The 21,515-nt window shown below is 33.8% G+C and overlaps 2 protein-coding genes across 3 annotated transcripts in view; one reads left to right on the forward strand and one right to left on the reverse strand.

Annotated features, from left to right (window-relative positions):
• Positions 1-15,474, forward strand: part of LOC121410004 (ras-related protein Rap-1b-like) — a 37,740-nt gene extending 22,266 nt beyond the window's left edge. The window contains exons 4-7 of the mRNA XM_041601812.1: positions 5,531-5,587; positions 8,306-8,446; positions 9,074-9,171; positions 11,801-15,474. Of these exons, the coding sequence (XP_041457746.1) occupies positions 5,531-5,587; positions 8,306-8,446; positions 9,074-9,171; positions 11,801-11,951 (447 nt within the window). The 3' untranslated portion in view covers positions 11,952-15,474. The remainder of the gene's footprint in view (positions 1-5,530; positions 5,588-8,305; positions 8,447-9,073; positions 9,172-11,800) is intronic.
• A 1,851-nt stretch (positions 15,475-17,325) lies between these two features.
• The window catches only part of LOC121410005 (intraflagellar transport protein 122 homolog), a 29,529-nt gene continuing 25,339 nt past the window's right edge, over positions 17,326-21,515 (reverse strand). For both annotated transcript variants that reach the window (XM_041601814.1, XM_041601813.1), the window contains exons 24-25: positions 20,872-21,036; positions 17,326-19,854 (exon numbers count right to left, since the gene is read on the reverse strand). In XM_041601814.1, coding sequence (XP_041457748.1) covers positions 19,762-19,854; positions 20,872-21,036 — 258 coding nt within the window. In that variant the 3' untranslated portion in view covers positions 17,326-19,761. The remainder of the gene's footprint in view (positions 19,855-20,871; positions 21,037-21,515) is intronic.

Consider the following 21,515-nt stretch of genomic DNA (forward strand, 5'->3'; position numbering starts at 1 on the left):
AGCTGGTGATCCTGATTTATACTGCAGTGTTGGTGATGTTTCCTTTGTTTATACCAGTAAAATGGCATAACCTTGTCACTGTGGACTTGCATATCTCAGCTCTGTCACGTTACAAATGTGGATGACCATTATTTTACAATGTACACTTATCCCGGGGGGGGGGGCCACTTACATTGACGAGTGGATACCATGCAAGACCAAAAAAACACGTAAAAAGGATGTCTTTTTCCCGATAGGGCACGTTACGTACGTAATGTGATAAGGATGTCAAAAATAATGAAAAAAGGGTATCTATTTCGCTAGGAATGACAGAGCTGTGACTTGGTAGCTGAATGTTTCGTTAATCTCTTCAAAGAGAAAGTAACAAGCATAACCGATCAGCTAAAGGTTACATCTTCGGCTACATTTTCGCCGAGTGGCAACTGTTTGGTGAGGAGCTTTCCAACTGCAAGTCATCATTTACACACTTCAAAACAGCGTCAGATGAAGAAGTACGAAGGGTAATCATGCAGTCCTCTACATCAACTTGTGATCTTGACCCCATTCCGACATCATTTCTTAAGCAATTGCTTCCTGAGCTTGTTCCTATGACAGAAATCATAAATGAATCATTTCTATCTGGTTGCTTCCCTAATAAATTATAGTGTGCTAACATCATTCCCAAATTAAAAGGAAATTCTCTGAACAAGGAAGAGCTTAAAAACTATCGCCCTATTTCAAATCTAAGATTCTTTGCCAAGATCTTGGAAAAATTAGCTGCTCCACAATTACAAGCTCATCTTAACGAATATAATTTACATGCCAAATTTCAATCAGGTTATCGCCAATACTATGGTATAGAAACGGCTCTTCTTAGGGTAACAAACGATATTTTGATATCATTAGACAGAGGTGAAGAAGTTATTCTTATATTACTAGACTTTTCGTCAGCTTTTGACACCATTAAACACGACATTCTTCCTGAAACGTTTAGAGTATTGATTTGGGATACGTGATCTGGCTCTACAAAGGTTTAAATCATATCTTTTAGGTCGAAGCCATCATGTCGTCATTGGAGTGAGAAATCAAATTTCCACTCTTTAACTCAAGGTGTTCCTCAGGGATCTGTACTGGGGCCGATCTTATTTACACTGTACACTTCCCCACTTGAGTCAATAATTGATAAGTTCAATATACAAAAAATGTTTTATGCGGATGATACACAACTGTATGTTACCCTTAAAAAGTTTAAGGATTCTGACCCCACTGCTGAAATTACACAATGTATTCAAGAGATTAAAGAATGGTCACAGATCAATGGTCACAGATCAATAGCCTCAAACTAAACAGTGAAAAAAAGTTTTTACACATTTCCTCACGTTTTCGAGAAACAGAATCAATCCAGATATTAAAACTTGGTGGAATGGACATACGCGCAAGTACTTCTTGTAGAAATCTAGGAGTTATATTTGATGATAAATTGACATTCAATGAATTTATATCCCAGAAATGTTGCTCTGCATCATATGCCTTATACAAAATTGGTAAACTTAGTGAATTTTTGGACAAACCCACCACTGAAAAATTGGTACATGCTTTTGTTTTATGTCACATTGATTTCTGCAATAGTCTCTTTTCAGGATTACCTATTAAACAAATTAAAAAACTGTAAACCATTCAAAATTCAGCTGCAAGATTAGTAACACGAACACGCAAGTATGAAGCAATTACTCCAGTTCTCAGAGAACTACATTGGCTCCCTGTCCGTTCCCGGATTGTATTCAAGCTTCTGGTTTTTGCACACAACTGTTTTTATAAAATTGCCCCATCCTATTTACTCGATTTAGTATCATATTACCAGCCATCCCGAAATCTTAGATCAAGCTCAAAAGCATTATTTGTTGTTCCCTCTGTCTTTACAAAGTCATATGGTGAGCATGCTTTTACTCATGCCTCTGCTGTCCTCTGGAATGTTTTACCTAGTTCAATGAGATATCGAAGTGATTTATGTACATTCAGGAGATCCCTCAAAACATATCTTTTCAATGCATAAAATACCAACTTTGAACTAATGATCCAATCTAAATATCTTGATTACTTTATTCTTACCTTTCACTATTTCTTCAAGCGCATAGGGACATGCTATGCTATGTGTGATGCGCTATACAGGAATTGAGCATTATTATTATTTAGGAAAATTACGTGTTTAGGGTTGAATTTGAGGGGATGATAAAACAAAATTAAAATGTTTTATAACGGATGTCCTTTTTGCCCCAACACTTCGTGTTTAGAGTCCGATTTGCGCGAGGTATAGAAGGTGGGGTCGTACTAAACCAAATAAGGTAAAGCTGATTGAAGGACCAGTAACAATAAAACATTCCTGTACTTGTTTAGGGGTTCATTTCAAGGAACATTTGCAAAGAGTATCATTTTGTTTCAAATACTTGTTAATGGTAGGGGTTCGCACGCCAATACTTGTTAAGGGGTGCATTTTCAGAATATGGAAATTTCGTGTTTAGGGTGCTTTTGGAGACCCCATTGTCGCGCATAGTATCCACTCGTGAATAGATGTGGCCCCCCCCCCCCCCCCGGGACACTTATATGTACAGATGACTGGGGCAGGCTTCCTGGTTACATGTACATGTAACCAGGGATGCATATGCACTAACACGCTAGCGATCCGTTCCAAGGACCCCCGTTTTCACAAACATTTGTAGTTCCGAAGCCCATTCCGAGGACCCTCCTTTTTACAATAAGCCAGCTCCAAGGCCCCGTTTTTTGTCTCGCCCGCGGCACACCCCCACCATTTTTTGGGTCGAGTGCCCACCCGAGGCCGACATGTAGTCATAGGGGTAATCAAGTATCATTGATAATCTTTCATGCAGTTCAGTTCAGCATGATCAAGGTCATACATATATATTTAAGGTGGTGCTGCACCATCCTGAGTTTGCTCAATCTCGAGATTTTAGCCCGATCGGCCCTCTTCACAATTAATCTTGAGATTCAAGAAACCCCTTCTCCACCATCGCAAGAAAAGTGATTCCTGCTTGAGCCAGGCATCGATGCATTATGGTAGGACGCCGTGAATAGATAATCCCAAGTGCGTCTGCACCTACGAATTAGCGCGATTTTTCGTAAAATAGCGTGCTATTTTGCAAATAATCCCAAGTTGACTTGAGATTGCAATCTAGAGATTAATCCTATGAACTAGCCCGATAATTGCGTGTCCATTGCAAATCTCGAGATTGTTCAGATCAGGATAATTTGCCGGATCAGAAATAGGACGCTAATTTGAAAACTTGGGATGGTGCAGACGGCCCTTACGTGTCACTAACTTAAACCATGTTGTGGTATCAACTTATTATTAAACCAAAGTTAAGTTTGTGAAAATTATGTTTCATGAAACTTGGACATGTGAAATTAGGGTTTTCCCCCTTTGTGAAAATTCATTGTCTTTTTCAGCACTGCTGTCATGTTGAATATACATGTAGGGCCTACATGTACATGTATGATGCAGGCAACACTGCCAGAGCTGTCCACTTGTTTAACATGTACATGTAAAATTTCATCCTTGAATCTTGAATGTGTTTCAAAATCCTTAAGACTAAAGAGCTGTGAAAGGAAATAAGCCCAAAAGCTGTACTTGAATTTCTTTCAAGGAAGTTAATTGTTGAAATTACCATGCAAACACCCAGGAAATATTAAGTGTTTTTTATTGATATGCAGTTATGCACATATGAAACTACATATAAACATATCATATAGGCCTACATGTAGATTGATACAATATGTGTGTTGATATCATAAAGCCCAGTGACACATTCCAAATACTTTTTTTAGGGAAACTGATTACATGTACTTTTTTAATACCTTTTAATAATGAAATATTAAAAAAATTCTTGGGCTTGAATAGTTTGTACTTTTTTTTGCATGTAGTCATGCTGGAGAGCTGTGCCTTAATGATTTTTATTTAGTGTTGCTCACCAGTGATTTTTTTTCTCCTGTTTGAATCGAACAAATGATGGGGGAGGGTAACCGAACATGTTGGTCCTACCATACATTTCATGTATATGCATTGGATATGGATTATTTTAACAAAAAAATTTAGCAATATATTCTGTTGGAAAAAAATAACCAGACTGCTTCAGAATGATACTTGCATTTTAAAGATCAGACCATGATTTCTAATTGTTTGGATCCCTAACACTTTATGATAAAGGAAAGTAAAGAAAGGAAATGGATAATTGATATGACTTCCCCTAGTGTAAAGAGAGCCAAGTGAGGGAGAAGGATAATAGAGAGGGATGAAGGAAGTTTAAAGGGGGAAATTTGTTGAAGGGGAATAGCAGCATTAAAAGGAAGGCAAATCTATTGATGTATTACATGTACACTTTAATGCAGAAGGCCTGTCATACGAGTGAGCTTTATTGTAATGTTTTGGATTTTGGTTTCAAACTTCAGAATATTTTTATACGCTTGTCCTAGGACGGGACGTATTATGGTATCACGCTCGGTGTCCGTCCATTACCTTTTCCTTGTAAACGCGATAACTTCAGTGTGATTTAATCTAGGCTCATGTAATTTGGGTTGTATGATACTAGCATGGATCCCAGGAAGCCTAGGAGGTCAAAGGTCAAGATCACAGTGACCTATTTTCATCTTACCCTTCTTCAGTCCTTGTAAACATGATAACTTCAGTTTAACTGAATCTAGGCTCATATAATATAATGTGCATGATACAAGCATGGATCCCAGGAAAGGTATATGGGGTCCAAAGGTCAAGGTGACATGTTTTCATCTTACCCTTCTGCAGTCTTTGTAAACGTGATAACTTCAGTTTAAGTGAACCTACATATAGGCTCATATAATTTGGTGTGTATGATACTAGCATAACATAGATCCTAGCAATTCTAATATTGATTTTGAGACCAAAAGGTCAAAGGTGAAGTCACCAACTTCTACTTTTCTTGCTGACCAATAACTCCATTTTCCACGTTACAGATGGGCGTATTACAATGTATATGCTCGCCTTAGCGACACTCGTTTGTGATTACATGTAAAATTATAACATAATAAAGGTTACATTGAATAAGCCTGTTGAATCCCAGTTTAAAGTGTATGTATTAACTGTAATCAGTTACATGTATATAATGAAAGTGGCATTGCACTGTTTTAAATAAAAATCAGAACACAGGGTTAATAGCAAGTTATTTTTCTGATTTATGTGTACAAATTGGTAAAACTGCTATTCATGTGCTAATGGATATTTCATGAGTAAAATGATGATGTAATATGCCCACTTGTTATTTTGTATTTGATCATATGATATGGAATATGAATGTTTATTGAAATTTTGTCCTCCAAGAATTAAAATATTGGGTGCTCACTAAACTTTACTCTATTTATATAATTATTTTCAGCCACAGTACCCCATTAAAATGCATGGTTTTTTTTAATGTGACTCAGAAAAATCAAACTAATATGACATTGTAATATAATAATGTTTGATACATTCAAATGAATTCTTTTTGTATCATTTCCTATCTTTCAGCAAGTTGAAGTTGATGGACAACAATGCATGCTCGAGATCTTGGATACAGCAGGCACAGTAAGTTGAATGTTACCCCCCCAAAAAAAAAAATTGAAACAAACGACAACAATGGATAGAAGGAATGAACAGAATGACAGTTGAATAAAAAAAAGGTGTAAGTTACAAAATGAAGATTTAAGAAAAATGTATATATACATGTACATAACTTAACAAATGGAAACATTCTTCAATTCAATTTAGTTCCTTTTTAAAAAACAACAATACATGTGTATACATATCAATACAATGCCATATTCAATGCATAATAATACTTCTAGTGGGGATCATAAAAAACACAAATAATGGCTTATTGAAAATGACCCATTACAGTATAAGTAATGTACAAAGATGAAATAACTAAAAAAATGTATAATATAAACTAACGAAGGGTAAGAACAAAAGGAAACATGCGGTACGTGAATTACTGTATCTGTATCAATTGGAACAATCAGGTAAAGTAATCAGGAGGTACAAACATTTGAATTATACAGTCTTACTATAAATGAACAGGAATGAAAAATAAATCATGCTGAATATTGTACATTTAAAACACGGAATGTTTTTGCTTTTGCAATTTCATCAGCATTTTTGGTCATAAGATAGAGGATCTAGGTTCTATAGTTTAGTCCTTTGTAAAAATCTGCTACAAAAAACAAGACTTTTTGTAGAGCAGCCTTTAAAAAATGTGGAGCAAACCGTGATGCGATACCAGGAAGAACTAAGAATGCTAAATGAATATGGATATTAAATTAAACAAAAGGGGGGAATATGAAATTAGATAAATGTGACAATTATTTGTATTATGTTTTGTATCTGAGAAGCCTTTGTGAATGTTGATCAGATATCAGGTCAGCTTTAACGTCATACTTTCTCTCTATTTGTTGAAAAATACCGTCAAATAGCTATTATAAAAAGGAAGTTGAGCAAATCGGATATCCATTATCCATACCCTATCCTGCAATGAATTCACACACACACACATCAAATTCCAATAGACCTCCATGTACAGGATGATGATCATCACTTCAACCAGAAGTGTATTTTACATGTATTACTATATTGTACAACATATTTCCGGACTTTGTTTTTGTTTGTGCCATTTACAGATAGTTGAAGTCTATAACCTTGAAATCAAAGAGGTTTTTATGGGTGGTTGGGTTTTGTGTGTGTGTGAAAATAAGAACAGATTTTTTTTCCAAACTTAAAGACCCTAACCGGTGTAAAAACAATCATATATTAAAAGAAAGGCAATGATTCATACAATACAAATATACCAAAGCTATTCTATACATCTCCTTCTAATTTTAAGAAATATTAGATAAAAATCAAAGAAACTGCTCCTCCAAAGTACGCTTCGATTGAGCACCCCACGTCGCCTGGAAAGGATGACGTCATGTTGTGTCTGGAGGGTTGCGATTCCATAGGCTTGTGTACAAAAGCATTGGTATTTTCTTCCATTTCTATATTATGAATCCAATTTTTTTTCCGTTTTCAGATAAAAATGGCACTCACAATTATTCACTGTTGAAATTGATGGAAACCTACAACTATTCACTGCCTTTATTGTGACTTCTTTGTTTGGCTCTTATTGGGCCTAAATTGCTATGTCAGGAAAAGTAGTGATACATAATCTGAATGCAGATAGATTTGAAATCTACGCCAAATAAGCAGGAAATAAAATATGGCAAAAACTAGTTCAAAACTGTAGATTTCATAATTTAAGCATGTAGGAAAAAATATATGTGATATCACTCTGTGATGGAAGTGAAGAAAATGAAATGCGTAATCTGGAAAGCAAAAAAATAACCCAGTTTTTCTGTGTACAAACCTATGGAATCGCGACGCTTCTTACACAACGTGACGTCACGGTCTCGAGGCATTTGAAAAGCACAATAAAGCCTATTTTCTAAGCCGGGTTCGAAGCCCGATAATTGGAATATTCTTAAGCAAAATACTCAGCTGGGAAGGGTGAAAATGAATAAAGCTCACAATGCTGTATTTAGTAGCTTATAAGCTTTCGATTGGTATATAATTTGTCAATTTCATTTTTGGGTCCGGTCTGGGTCTTTAATCACAATCAATACTCTCTCAGTTTTGCGAATTGCAAACAAATTTGCATGCATAAAACCTATTGTGAAACAAAATGTGTGTGAGTAGTGTTTGTTTCACAATTTTGAAATGACTTTATGGTCCAGCTGATTTTATGATTGTACCTTGGCTATATATACCAGGCATGATATTCTCCCGATGAAAATCGAAATTCCGATTTAAAAAAAAAAAAATTTCTTTTAGATTTTTTTTTTACGTGCCCAAGACTCCTTTGCCCAAGAACGTGAAAATGAAATGAAGTGAAAACAAAGACAGTTTATAGGAAGAATGATTCATTAAATTATGATTGAGTTAAAGGGGGGGGATCTCATTTCTGACATGAACAGGTTGCATGCATCTTTATTTAGTTATGAAATAAATTCTTAAACATACATCGCAAGCACTCTTCAAATTTGGAGGAAAGATGATGATGATTATTATTATGAAATCGTTTTAATTTTTGTTATATTATTAAATTATTATTCTTACAATAGTAGTAATATAACCAAAATGATATAACTTGTAGAGTAGGGCAAAGCACTTCATATTCTCAGCCAGGGCTCATTTTATACTAACATAATTTATCAAGTAATTTTTTTCATTTCTTTCTTTTCTTTTCTTTTTTTTTCTTTCTTTTTATGTCTCCAGGAACAATTTACAGCAATGAGAGATTTGTACATGAAGAACGGGCAGGGTTTTGTTCTTGTGTATTCTATCACAGCACAATCTACCTTTAATGATCTACATGATTTACGAGAGCAGATTCTACGAGTCAAAGACACAGATAATGTGAGTAGCTATCAGTCTGGCATAGCAGACTGATACACCTTTGTTTACCTGAATGCATTGTGCTTTCATACATATGGTACTTTATACAGTTTACTATGACCTTGTTGAAAATAATGCAGGTAGTACTTATCCACTGATAAAACTTGTAATGGGAGAGTTGTATTGTCATTTAGGACATAGTCTCCTGCTATAATGTTTGACTTTCAAGAATGTTGTTATTCAAATATTTTGTTGAGGAAAGAAGTATTAGCACACGCATGTATATTGGAAGATTCATAGACATTATGATGCAAAGTCAGTAATCCTCCCTCATATTTTCAAGTAAGATAAGTAATTTTATTTTGCTGTATCTAACATAAATAGTGTATTGAAATACTACTCTTTTTTATAAAAATATGCCTTTAAATCAAATGAGAAATGGTTTTATTTCCCCTATTTGCATTCTCACCCTGCTTTTATTGATCTTTTATTTGTTGAATTCAATTCTTTTAAAATTTCATTTCATGTCATTTCATTGCATTCCTTTTCCATACATTTTGCTTATCATTTATTGTTGTTTTTCTTTTTTTTACACATTTTTTGTACATTGATGGTAACTATATTCTTGACTGTTGTTGTACCTTTCAGGTTCCCATGGTACTTGTAGGAAACAAATGTGATTTAGAAGATGAGAGAGTAGTAGGAAAGGATCAGGGAGCCAGCTTAGCAAGGCAATTCAATGGATGGTAAGTACACCAATCCATACATTTTCTTTTTACACCAATTATATTTTAGACGATGGATGCTTCCATGTTCATTGGCTACTATATCTGTTCTATTGAGCGTTCAGTGTTTCTATCCAATTTTAATTTTTTAGGATGAGGGTGTACTAATGTTGTATTGAAAAGTATGACATTATCAAAACTCTATGGTCCTGTTGTTGTTTGTAGTGCAACATTGATTTTATGAACCCACAAATCATAGATGACGCATGCGCAGATGGTTCTGCTTGTCAATGTTATTATCATAGAAGCATCCATCATGCAAAATAAAAGCTCCTTGCTATCATATCTTTGAAGGAATAGTAGTGAACCACATTAAAGACTTCACTATACATCCTCAAAACACTGAACAATAGACAAGTTTGTAGTTACTTCATGGACAATTTTGGTCAAATGACCTTTCATTTCTTTCATTATGATAGGCAAATTTCATAGCAAGATATTACGTAAGCTTGCCTTACATAGCAGGATAAAGAAATTGAATAGACCAGGTGACTAGAATAGCACACCAATGAACACTTCATGAAGGTATTTGTTGCATTCCTTCTTCGAACGCATATCATAGCATGTTACACAATGTACTTGGCAAACTGTTAAATACCAGTCGTTCGTGGACGCATTGTTGTTTTTGTGGATGTAAATGAAAACCACTATTCAAAATATAAGCATAATCAAGACATCAAAGTTGGTACTTATCTCATTAGATTTTAACCCACCATCTCACTTTAGTACAAATGACCTTCCTCTGATCATGTGTAGACTCTTTTGATCATGCGCAGAAAGGAACTACGAACTGGCTTATTACCGTAAACACTCATTTTTACCTGCTTTGTGTTGAAAACAAGATTGAAGAGTCACCTGGGAATATGAATAGATTCTCTCACCCATTTAATTCATACCAACTGATGTAGCTTTTTGCAAATGAAAATGAAAATGAAAGTCCATGAAAATGAAAATGAAAAAAAAAAAAATGAAAATCCATAATTTATTGTTCGAAATAGACATGAAATGATATACTCCAAAAATTTGCTTTGCCCAATTGATCGTGGGCCCGGCAGCCACCGTGCAGCGCCAGATCGACGAGGCTCTGTCCCTTTAATTGTTGAACGCCAAACAGGGTAGCAGCAACTCCCATCTTTTAACGTCTTTTGGTCTGACGCGGCCAGGGTTTGAACCCCCGACCTCCCGGTTGTGAGACGGACGCTCTACCAACTGAGCCAACACACCGGTGCCGGTACACATCCTGATCATGATAAATTGTGCAGAAAGATCTTTTATTTTTATAAGAGATTAAATAGTATGATAAAAGTAGAGGTCAATATAACAGACATCCAGTACATTCTTCACTCATAGTATATAACTTCAAGTTTGTGGTGATGTGTAATAATTGTTTGAACTTAATATTAAGTCACTTTAACAATAATTCTATTTTAGATATGCAAGTTTTTTCTCTCCAAGAACTTTAAAAATGTTTTGATCCATATTACATTGAATGTTAGTGATTCCCACTTGTATCCTGTTGTAGACTGTATTTGTATTTTGTGTCAAGATACAAAGATTTAAACTGAATAGTTTAAATTTTAATCTCAGGGGTTGAATTTCAAAGCTATTCATTTCATTTATGATTTTTTTCATGCCATAATGATTATGAATTTTGAAGTCTTATTTGCCATTACAAGCATTGGCAGTGGAAGCCAAAAAAATTAGGGGGGGGGTCTACCTGAAATTTGTTGATGGACACATGTGAAAAAAAAATTGACAAGCCAAAAAAAAAAGGTCATCAACCTAAATTTTAGGGGGGGGACAAGAGACATTTTAAAGGGGGTTCACCAGAATTTAGGGGGAGACGCAGGAAACAAAACTGACTGTATGTAAGGAAAAAAAAAAGGATATCAACTTAAAATTTAGGGGGGGGGGCGTCCCCCCCATCTCAAATTTTGGGGGACCTGTCCCCCCCCCCCCCCCCCCCCCCGCTTCCTCCGCCTATGATTACAAGGGTGTATCCTAAATATTTTCCTGCAATCCTTTTTTAATACAGACATGTGTGGAGTGGGATCCATGGTCTATTTAGCTTTTGGCTCTTTTCCCCCTGATTATGTACCTCATTGGCAAACTCCCAGAAACAAAAATTGTTTAAAGTCATAGCAGAAAACAGATGTGACTTTATTACATTCTACAGTCATTACAGCAAGGATGCGTCTGCTAGATTTGGGGTTTGAAGAGGAAATGGAGATATATAAACCTAACACCTCAAATAATTGGGCAGTGAATGTAATTCTAGGTTTTTATCACCCCACTATGAAACTGTTTCATCGTATTACATTTACACTCCATATTTAATAGATCTGGAGACTGTTTCATGAAAGTTGTCAGCACTGACAAGTGGAATTTCTCTGATAGTTAGGAACAGTCAGAGGCCAGTGCCTCTCAGCCAAGGATTTCATTAAAACAGTCAGCACTAACAATGTAGATAGTGCTGAAAAACATACATGAAATGCCCCCTTGCTATAATGCTTTGAATGAAAAGGATTCACTACTTTTTGATGTTGGCATTATACATGTTTTACAATGTTTTTTTTTTAATCTTGTGCAGTACATTCTTGGAGACCTCAGCTAAAGCCAAGGTCAATGTTAATGACCTCTTCTATGACCTAGTCAGACAGATCAATCGACTTACACCAGAATCACGGAAGAAACCAGGAAAAGGAGGAAAGGGTGACAGAAAGAAATGCATAATTGTGTAATAAATGGCTATTTGGTATGAAAAAAAAATATTTGTTTGATGGGATGAAACGGGGTGAAAAGAGGATTTTGTAAGAGCTTTTAACAATCCATCGGGTTTGTGACAGTGACAAATTCTGTGCAGCTTAGAGAATGACACTTTCATCATATTGGTAGCCCTTGTGGTGATTTGTGCTCTCTCCATAGAGTTGAGATTATTCAAATCTTCTGCATGAAAATAGAGGAAATCTTGACAATGAACAAAGATTTCTTACATTTTCTAGCCATTAGATAACATTTATCCTCTCAGCAATGCTTGTTTGTTATAGCACTGTACTATACTTGAAAACTCAGAAACATCTAAAACATAATTGTTCTTATTGATGCAAGAGTTTAAATGAAAGCTGCATTTCTTTATTAATATCCCTTGACTTGATTAATAGAGGAACAAATTTTCCACATACATATAATATAAGCCTTGAAAACTGGTAAAAATCAGTGTGAGAAGAATGTTTGGGAAAGATTGGTTCAAGTTGAAAAAGGAGAAAGTGGATGGAATTGACAAACAAAAGTTGCAAAGATTGTCTGTATCGAGTGTTGGGGTCTTCTGTATGGGACCAGTATTACTGGGATAAATTTTGTACATTCAGAAAAAAAAAGCAAAAGCCTTCAACTCTGCTTTGTTTTGTATTGTTCAACTGTACAAATTTTGGTACATGTAATTGACTATAACATAGGACAGTATATCTATCACTTGTTCACTTCATATTAGATTACATTATTGCACCCTAGTCCCTAATTATACATGTAAAAAAATTATGTCTTTTGTTAAGCCTTGTTTGTAAAGCCTAATATGTAATGCCTCATTCAGATTTCATGTAAAAAATTGGCAGCAGCAAAACCTTGTTAGAAAACAATGCAGGGTGTGAAGGGGGCACAGAAGAAAACACTCAATAATCATCTCAAATGTGCATCACACTCATCTTATCTTTAAATCATTTGCATTTTTATGTCTGAATGAGACTTTATATATGAAGCTGGTCAAGAGGAATAGTTGAAAGAAGTTACTTCTTGTAAGTCAGTCATTTCTGAGGACTTCACATTGGTCACTTAGTCTTGGACTGTATATCAACTTGCGATGATCAACCATATGTTGTTGCTATGTATGCACATTGTTTGATATTGTAACATCAATTGCATCATCAGATATCTGATGTTCTGAGTTGTATGGTCTTTGGTAATATGCAATTAATGTAGTGTACTGTTAGGAAGAATTTTAGATCTACCTGTATATCTTGAGTAGAAAAGTCAATTCTCCCATGTCATTCCCTTACTAGTCCATACCATCCTTATTCATCCCAAACCCTTATTAAAATTACCACTTTGTTTTCTTCATATCATAACATTTTTTTAGAATGAGGGGACAGGGCATGCTTATTCATAATTTGTATAATTGAGATGAGATAGGATCATATTCATCTCACAATAAATTTTTCATATACACTTCTATATTACACTCCTGAATTCATTGACTTGGTACAGTATTGTTACTGGTTATTGTAATGATAGTGTGACATTAAAGGACAATGATTTCTGTTTTACCTGACATCGTAATAGTTAGACATCTGTGCTTCTCAGCCAATCAAAGAAAGTCATCAGTCCTGGTGGTGTATTACCAAATAGCTTTTTAGCTGAGGAATGAGAACAATGTATAATTAAGATATATCTCTGCCATTCAGGATATATAGCATAAATACTTATGAGAGTAACAACAACAACAAAAATATTGTTTCATAAGTATGTTCAAATGGTAATCCTAGTTCAGTACTGGGCAGCTGAAACAAATGATATCAAAAATATGATTGACATTTTTAAAACAAATTGTTAAATGAACTCCCTTGATTAATGTACCTATGTTTGTTTGTATGTCTGCATGCTCTTCCAATTAATATTAAATATGTCTCAGTGAGTATTGCATTATTTAAATTGCTATAGGTCTTATTTATCTGGAACTGTTATATATGTATACTTTGTCATCATCTTAATAATTATTCATTGATATCTTTACTTTTTTTTTACTTTATGTTGTAGACAAATATAATCATTGAGTATTTTGATATCTATGACTAGATTTGTTAACATAAGAAATTCATTGTAAACGACAATAGGTTATATGCACAGTTTGTATTTTTTAACCAAAATTTCAATACCCTTCTCAACATTACAAAGGTTGATCATAAATAAATAGTAGAAGAGATAAAGAATTTCTCAGATCATTTTAGATTCAAAGCAAATCTGTAATACAAATTTAAACAGAAAGTGTTTTTAAATCAAATTTTACATTGGAAAATGACAGCAATATTGCCTTAACAAAGGAGCTTTGAAAGAAATTTATAAAGAATAAATCTATGATGTTGAGCTTGCCAATAAATCTATGAAATGGTTGTATAATAACTCTTACTTGTTTCATTTTGTACTATTAATCATTTGGGTTACCATATTGAATTTTGGAGTAGGAAAATCTGGCAAATACTTGCAATGCAGTGATTCGTAACTTTTGTTGTCATTTGATAAGTTTCATTTTTATCATGGATGTAATCATCATTGCCATGTGTCAAACAATACAGTAGAATGATGATGGTAGATAGAGCAGAATGTTGTAAGAAAAATGAAATCAACATATTATTAGGAAAGATTGATTTGTTTTACGTGTTTACATGCATTTCTCTACATGCATGTACACTTTGATATGAATGATTGAAATTTAGATGCATGCATGTGTATTTAGGTTTGATTTTTTTTCTTGTAAATAATGGAGAGGTCTAAGGGTTCATTTGCAAAACCAGATCTGTCCATTGTGGCAGCTTAAGTCTTAAAGGTTGTAGATTCTTTTCTCTCTCTCTATCTGTACTCATTTCAACATGATTGTTTAATATTTTCTATCTGGTATCCCATTTCCATAGTAATGTATGATCACAATTAATTCATGGCCACTTCTCTTAGGACACCAATAACCAGGGTTTTTCAATGTAAATTGATGAATAAAAAATAACTTTGATTTAATTAAGATTAAAGATTCAAACTGGAGCTTACACAAGTTTATCAGACAAGATTGATATGATCACACTTATTATTTTTCTTGGAATATCAGATTTATGACAAATTTATTGATGCATGGTTAATTAGTATTGAGAGAGTGCATATAAAGCCTAACTGAATCTTTCATGCTCAGTTGTCAAAATTACATAAAAGAAAACAAATTCTCATCTATTTTACGTGTATACTAGAACTAAGAATTGCCTTGCATTGAAAGTAAACATTTTATGAATAAATATCTCTTCTATTTTATTGAATTTTAATTTCTTTATTTAACAACTTTTTATCAGTAGGACAGGTATTAAACTTCTGTAAGTGTTCATCATTTAGAAGGCTTTTCTAGCATTTGTATGTTTGTAAATTGTGATGCCATTAAAATGATTTTTATGTTGGTTGTCTGGGCTTGCATTGTGAGGAAGCCTTAATCAATAAATATGCTTTACTGTACAGTATACAAACATGATGTTACTTGTTTAGTCCTTTTGTCTCGTTCATGTTTGAATCTAATATCAACTTCATTCCTAACTTACCATAATCACATTTATATTGACTTGGTCTATTAAGAAATGAACTTACATTGAACTCCCCTGTTTTCTCTATTTTTATTAAGGCTAAACTCATTTGGTCTACTAAGAGATGGTCTTTACTTTCCTGTCTTCTCTATCACCATCAAGGCTAAACTCACCTGGTCTACTAAGAGAAGGTTTTACTCTCCTGTCTTTATCACCCTCTAGGCTAAACTCACTTGGTCTACTAAGAGATGGTCTTATTCTCTGGTCTTCTCTATCACCATCAAGGCTAAACTCACTTGGTCTACTAAGAGATTGTCTTACTCTCTGGTCTTCTCTATCATCGTCAAGGCTAAACTCACTTGGTCTACTAAGAGATGGTCTTACTCTCGGGTTTTCTCTATCACTATCAAGGCTAAACTCACTTTGTTTATTAAGAGAAAGTCTTACTCTCTGGTCTTCTCTATCACCATCAAGGCTAAACTCACTTGGTCTACTAAGAGATGGTCTTACTCTCTGGTCTTCTCTATCACCATCAAGGCTAAACTCACTTGGTCTACTAAGAGATGGTCTTACTCTGGTCTTCTCTATCACCATCAAGGCTAAACTCACCTGGTCTACTAAGAGATGGTCTTACTCTCTGGTCCAAAATCATCCTGACAAGTTTTTAAAAATTTTATTTCTAGAGGGGAAATTCTAGATAGTGCTACTTTCCTGTTAGAAATCTTCCTAATTAAAATAAAATGCTACTGATTGGCAGCTCTGCACTTGGTTCAACTATCACCTGGTCTAATAATCATTTTACATTTCCTATATATCTAATTATTTTGCACTTTGTTGTCATGAACATTTGGTTCATAATAAACATTGTGCAAACCAAGTGGATATTTCATGAACTAAGTATATCCTTACTGAATATTATGCAAAATGGTATTTCAGTGACTTCCATACTTAAAATGAAATTAATGTCATTTTCACCAAATTTTGCAGGTACTTTAGCAAATATACAAAAATTAACATTGGTTCATGTGCTCGATTCTTTGCTATCAAGCTTTGAAGTTCACCCATTTCAATGGTCTCAAATACGCAATAAAAATACTTATGCATATGTAGACCTCCAAAGATCACAATATTTCTACAACCATGCAAAATTTTGTGAAAATGACACAGAATTTGAATAAAGTGTGCAGCATTTATTGTACTTCATAAATTTGTTATATAAATTTTGAAGGTTTTAAATATGCTTTTGTCATTTTTCACCCCAAACAAAAGCAATATGAGTGGATTCTTTACCTTAAATATATAATTCTGATCTATAATTTGGTGAAATCTAGATGGGTCTTCACTCTTGACCAAGTAATGAGGTAAAAACTCAATGTTGTGATCTTGTGGGGTCTAAAAATGCAAAATTGTTTTTTCTTGAGACCTTTCAAATGAACTTAAAAGCTCGATAGCCAAAAAATCAAGCACATCAACCCATTATATTGTGCGTACTTGGAATAAAAAGATGCTAAGGTAACTGTATAATTGGTGAAAATGACATGGATTTAATTTTAACTGTGGAATATCCTTAAAATGTTTGAGTTTTGTTCCAAGGGGGGGGGGGGAGGGGTGGTACAGTGTCTGAACAAGCAGAGAACTGCTGGTATACAATCTTCACCACTCTATTGATGCCATAGTTACAAAGATAGGAAATAAAGGCTTGTTTCCAGTCAAATCTTCATGTAAAACATTGCAGAACAAGACAAAAAAATCACATCAAATAAACAGACAGAAGCAGAGGTGCATTTAATGAAGAAAAATCTTTTATTTTACAACTTTTATCATAAATAGGAATTTGCTAACATTCACAAGTTATATTTACAAATGAATACACTCAATTTTACTTACAGATATGCTATTGTCAAAATGTACAATAATCATTCTCCACATTAATGCTCACATTAACCTGCTAGAAAAAAATTGCATTTGAAATGAGAGCTAAAAAATAAGTGACTTAAAAAAAAACCAAAGGTTTTCTATGTGACTTTTAGATGGTATGTTCACTAATAAAGAATGACATTTGATTTCTTTAGATATTACTAAAGATTATATTTATACACCTACATTCAATAAAAAAAATGTTTAATGATATTTCATAAGCAATTTATTAAATAATTTAATAAACATATCCCCAACACCTTGCACAGGTAAATGAAGTCTTGCTTTTGACAGTTATTAATGTCAATATAAATTTAATTAAATAATTTACATAAGCAAATTTATGTGTTATTCACACAAGCACTGGATTTTTATTACTGAAATTATCTCACTCTGATCACATCAAAATACATAAGGTAAAGATAATCATCAGAAAATTTCCTTTAATTTTTTTTCATTAGTCATCTTAAATTAATCCTTCAAACAAATTACAGTATGTCTTTGTCCACATTGTTTCCCTATCAATATACACAGACTGGATCAGTATGATAAAATATTGGATTCAAGTTCAAAGGGTACTTTAATAGATAACAAAATATGTACCTTCACACAAAAGATATCGGAAATTCAGCAACAGTATTTCACTTTGATTCAAAATAAATGGTCACAAATACAATGCTTTCTCACAATATATAAATCACACACATTTATGATTGAGAATATGAGTAATGTTTAAAGGCTTGAAAAGTCAATTTAGGTGGAAAACTGAAATTTTACCTTTCCTGCAATATACATATTCCAAGAAAAACTAGTTTCCATAAAACAACATCTTTTGTTAGATGCATTTTAAAGCAAGTTTAGGAAGTACTAAAATTTCTTCTAAAGGCTTTAAAAGACACACAAGTTTACAATGTTTGTTAAAAAAAAAACCCAAGGCATCGCTGAAGTCAAATTTTTTGGAACAACATCACTACTGTATACAGTGGTGTTCAAAAGGTAATGAATTCAACCAGAAAATTAACATAAAGTGTTCAAGGTATGCCCTATTTTAAATACATAATTGTGAAGTCAGGTGATAAAATATTACATTCAATATAACTTCTGAAGGTTTCCATGGCAAAGAAGGATAGTGTAGCAGGTTTCATGGTACACCATGTATCTTTCTTGGGCAAGTGTTGGTCCTGAAAAGGACCATTCAATCTCTAGTTAAATATTACATGTTTTACATATAGACGATATGGATTGACCCAACTAAAAAGATCATGATTGAAGTATATTGATTACATCATGGTAGCATTTCATTCTAAAACAAAAGAATTTTAAAAATTCACCCCTTTCCATCTTCTCTTTAAAAAATAAAATTGAAAAAAAAAAAAATATTTAGGAAGTTCAAAGCTCAAGAAAATAAGTTTAAACTCAGACACAATAGAAATAAATACATGAAAGAAAATGAGTGTTATGTTTGACAGCTGAATGAAAGATGTAGCAATCAAATAATGCATGTATTAGTTAGGCAAAATATAACGACTTTATCAAGTAGCCATGCAATTTTGGAACCGTGCACCAGGGCTTCGCAAATTGGTCTCAAAAGATGCGCAAGACTTTAAAGTAAAAAGTAAGCGAGCGGCGAGGTCAAAAAAATTTGCCCGACAGCGTAGTGACAAAATTTGTCAAGGGGGGGTCAAATTGACCCACCCCCAGTTTACTAATGGTTAAAGCAGTTTACAGTCCATCCCTTCTATAACCCAATCTAAACCAGTGATTTAAAGCAGTTTACAGTCCATCTCTTCTCTAAACCAATCTTAATCAGTGATTTAAATCAGTTTGCAGTCCATCCCTTCTATAAACCAATCTAAACCAGTGATTTGAAGCAGTTTACAGTCCATCCCTTCTATAAACCAATCTAAACCAGTGATTTAAATCAGTTTGCAGTCCATCCCTTCTATAAACCAATCTAAACCAGTGATTTGAAGCAATTTACAGTCCAATCCCTCTATAAACCAATCTAAACCAGTGATCTAAATCAGTTTACAGTCCATCCCTTACCTAAACCAATCTAAAGTAGTGATTTAAAACAGTTAACTGGAAGGTAATTCCATGCAGTATGTACATCCCACCCCCTATATGTGGGTCCTTCCTGAAATTAATTATCTCTGCTTTGTGCTTTATATGAAATGGTGTAGTGCTCTCACATTACCATGGTTTGATTATCTCATAGAGTGAATGGGGGTCAGACATACAAAAAGGTTGACTATTTTCTTTGATGATATCACCACCCTACATTACGTAGGGAGTTGGGTGATTAGTCTCATGATTCTGATGCTTCAGAGACAGCTTTGCGGCAGAATGGACAGTGATTCTTCTGTAGGACTTGAATCTCATATTCATCAGTGTGAAACAACTGTAGACAAAAATAAGTAGAAATATCAACCAAAGACCTGATCATTACTAATCATTTTCAGTACAACACTATTTTTTCAACATTACAAATCATGTTGCTTATATTTTCTCTTTGATTCGTAGATTTCAATCTGTGTAAAAAACCCTACCTTTTAAGAAGTAATACCTACAAACAAGTGGAACACCTCTGGCAGTCTCGCCTGCTTTACGAGATTCGATATAGCAGAGGTGCTGACTTTTAAAACAGCTATCGAATTATTCACAAAAGAAAACACTCATGTGATAATAAAATACTATGTCAATTGACTCAAAATGACCTTTGACCATGATCATGTGACCTAAGACGTGTGCACAACAATCATTCATACTTGATAACCCTTAGGTAGATGTTGGATGAACTACATGTGTAGATCCATATACTTTTTGATAAAGTTATGATACCAATTCAAAAAATACCCCGTTCATTGACTTTACATTACCTTTGATCTTGGTCAGGTGAACTGAAATGCGCAAGGGAAATTCAGGGATACATGGCTACACTTATGTGCAAATTTCATAAACCAGATCCACAAACTTTTAAATTATGATGACAATTCCACAAATACCAAATACCCTAACATGCTCTAAGTTCATTGACCCTAAATGACCTTCAACCTTGCTCATGTGACCTGAAAATCAGGCAGGATGTTAATAGTTGATTACCCTTTCAAGTTTCATGAACTACGTCCATATACTTTCTAAGTTATGATGACATTTCTAAAACTTAACTTTGGTTAAGATTTCAATGTTGATGCCGCCGCCATCAGATAAAAACGGCGCCTAGTCTCGCTCTGCTATGCAGGCGAGACAAAAATGAATGAAATGAAATAAAATTTGAACAAAAAATTTCAAATTTCAACAAGCATATAGTCTGTTCATATACAACATATGGTATTATGCATTTCTGAGAACTGAATATCATTATTATTATCTGGATAATTTCAGAACCTCAAAGAGGCATAGCGGTATTGATACTTACCTGATTACATGAAGGACATACAATGACCGATACATCAGGCATAATAGACTTGAAGTATTGATAACGAAGTGGAGCTGACCATCTTTTGATCACTACATGACTACGATCAAGAGACTTTAAGACCGTTCGGTTAACCACCACTGGAACAAACTCATTTCCTCCTTGCTACAATGAATACAAATAATGAAAATTACTTATTATTCTTCCAATAAAAATTACCTAAAAGGTTTATTGTAATGCAAATGATTCAATTCAATTCAATTCAAATTTATTTTCTAGGAATTGAGTAAAAAACATATAAAAATCATTACAATCAAAATACATACATAGATGGTTACAATACAAATATAAATAGTTAAAAGATATTACATGAAAAATATTAGAAAATCAAAATGTGGGGGGACCCAACGAAAAAAATACTACATCAAAAAATACTACATCAATTTCAATATTTATGAAGTGATAGTGCAATTGATAAAATAGTTAGCACCACAATTCACAATACATACATAATCTTATTGAAAGGGCTCCACTGATTATGATAAAATTAGACTTCATCATTAAACAACATAATATCAGAAACAATAAGAATATCAAGTTGAAATAGTCCCTTGGCTATCATTACCCAAAATATCATATTTTTT

This window comes from Lytechinus variegatus, chromosome 3, assembly GCF_018143015.1.
Source record: "Lytechinus variegatus isolate NC3 chromosome 3, Lvar_3.0, whole genome shotgun sequence".
NCBI classification, from domain to species: Eukaryota; Metazoa; Echinodermata; class Echinoidea; order Temnopleuroida; family Toxopneustidae; genus Lytechinus; species Lytechinus variegatus.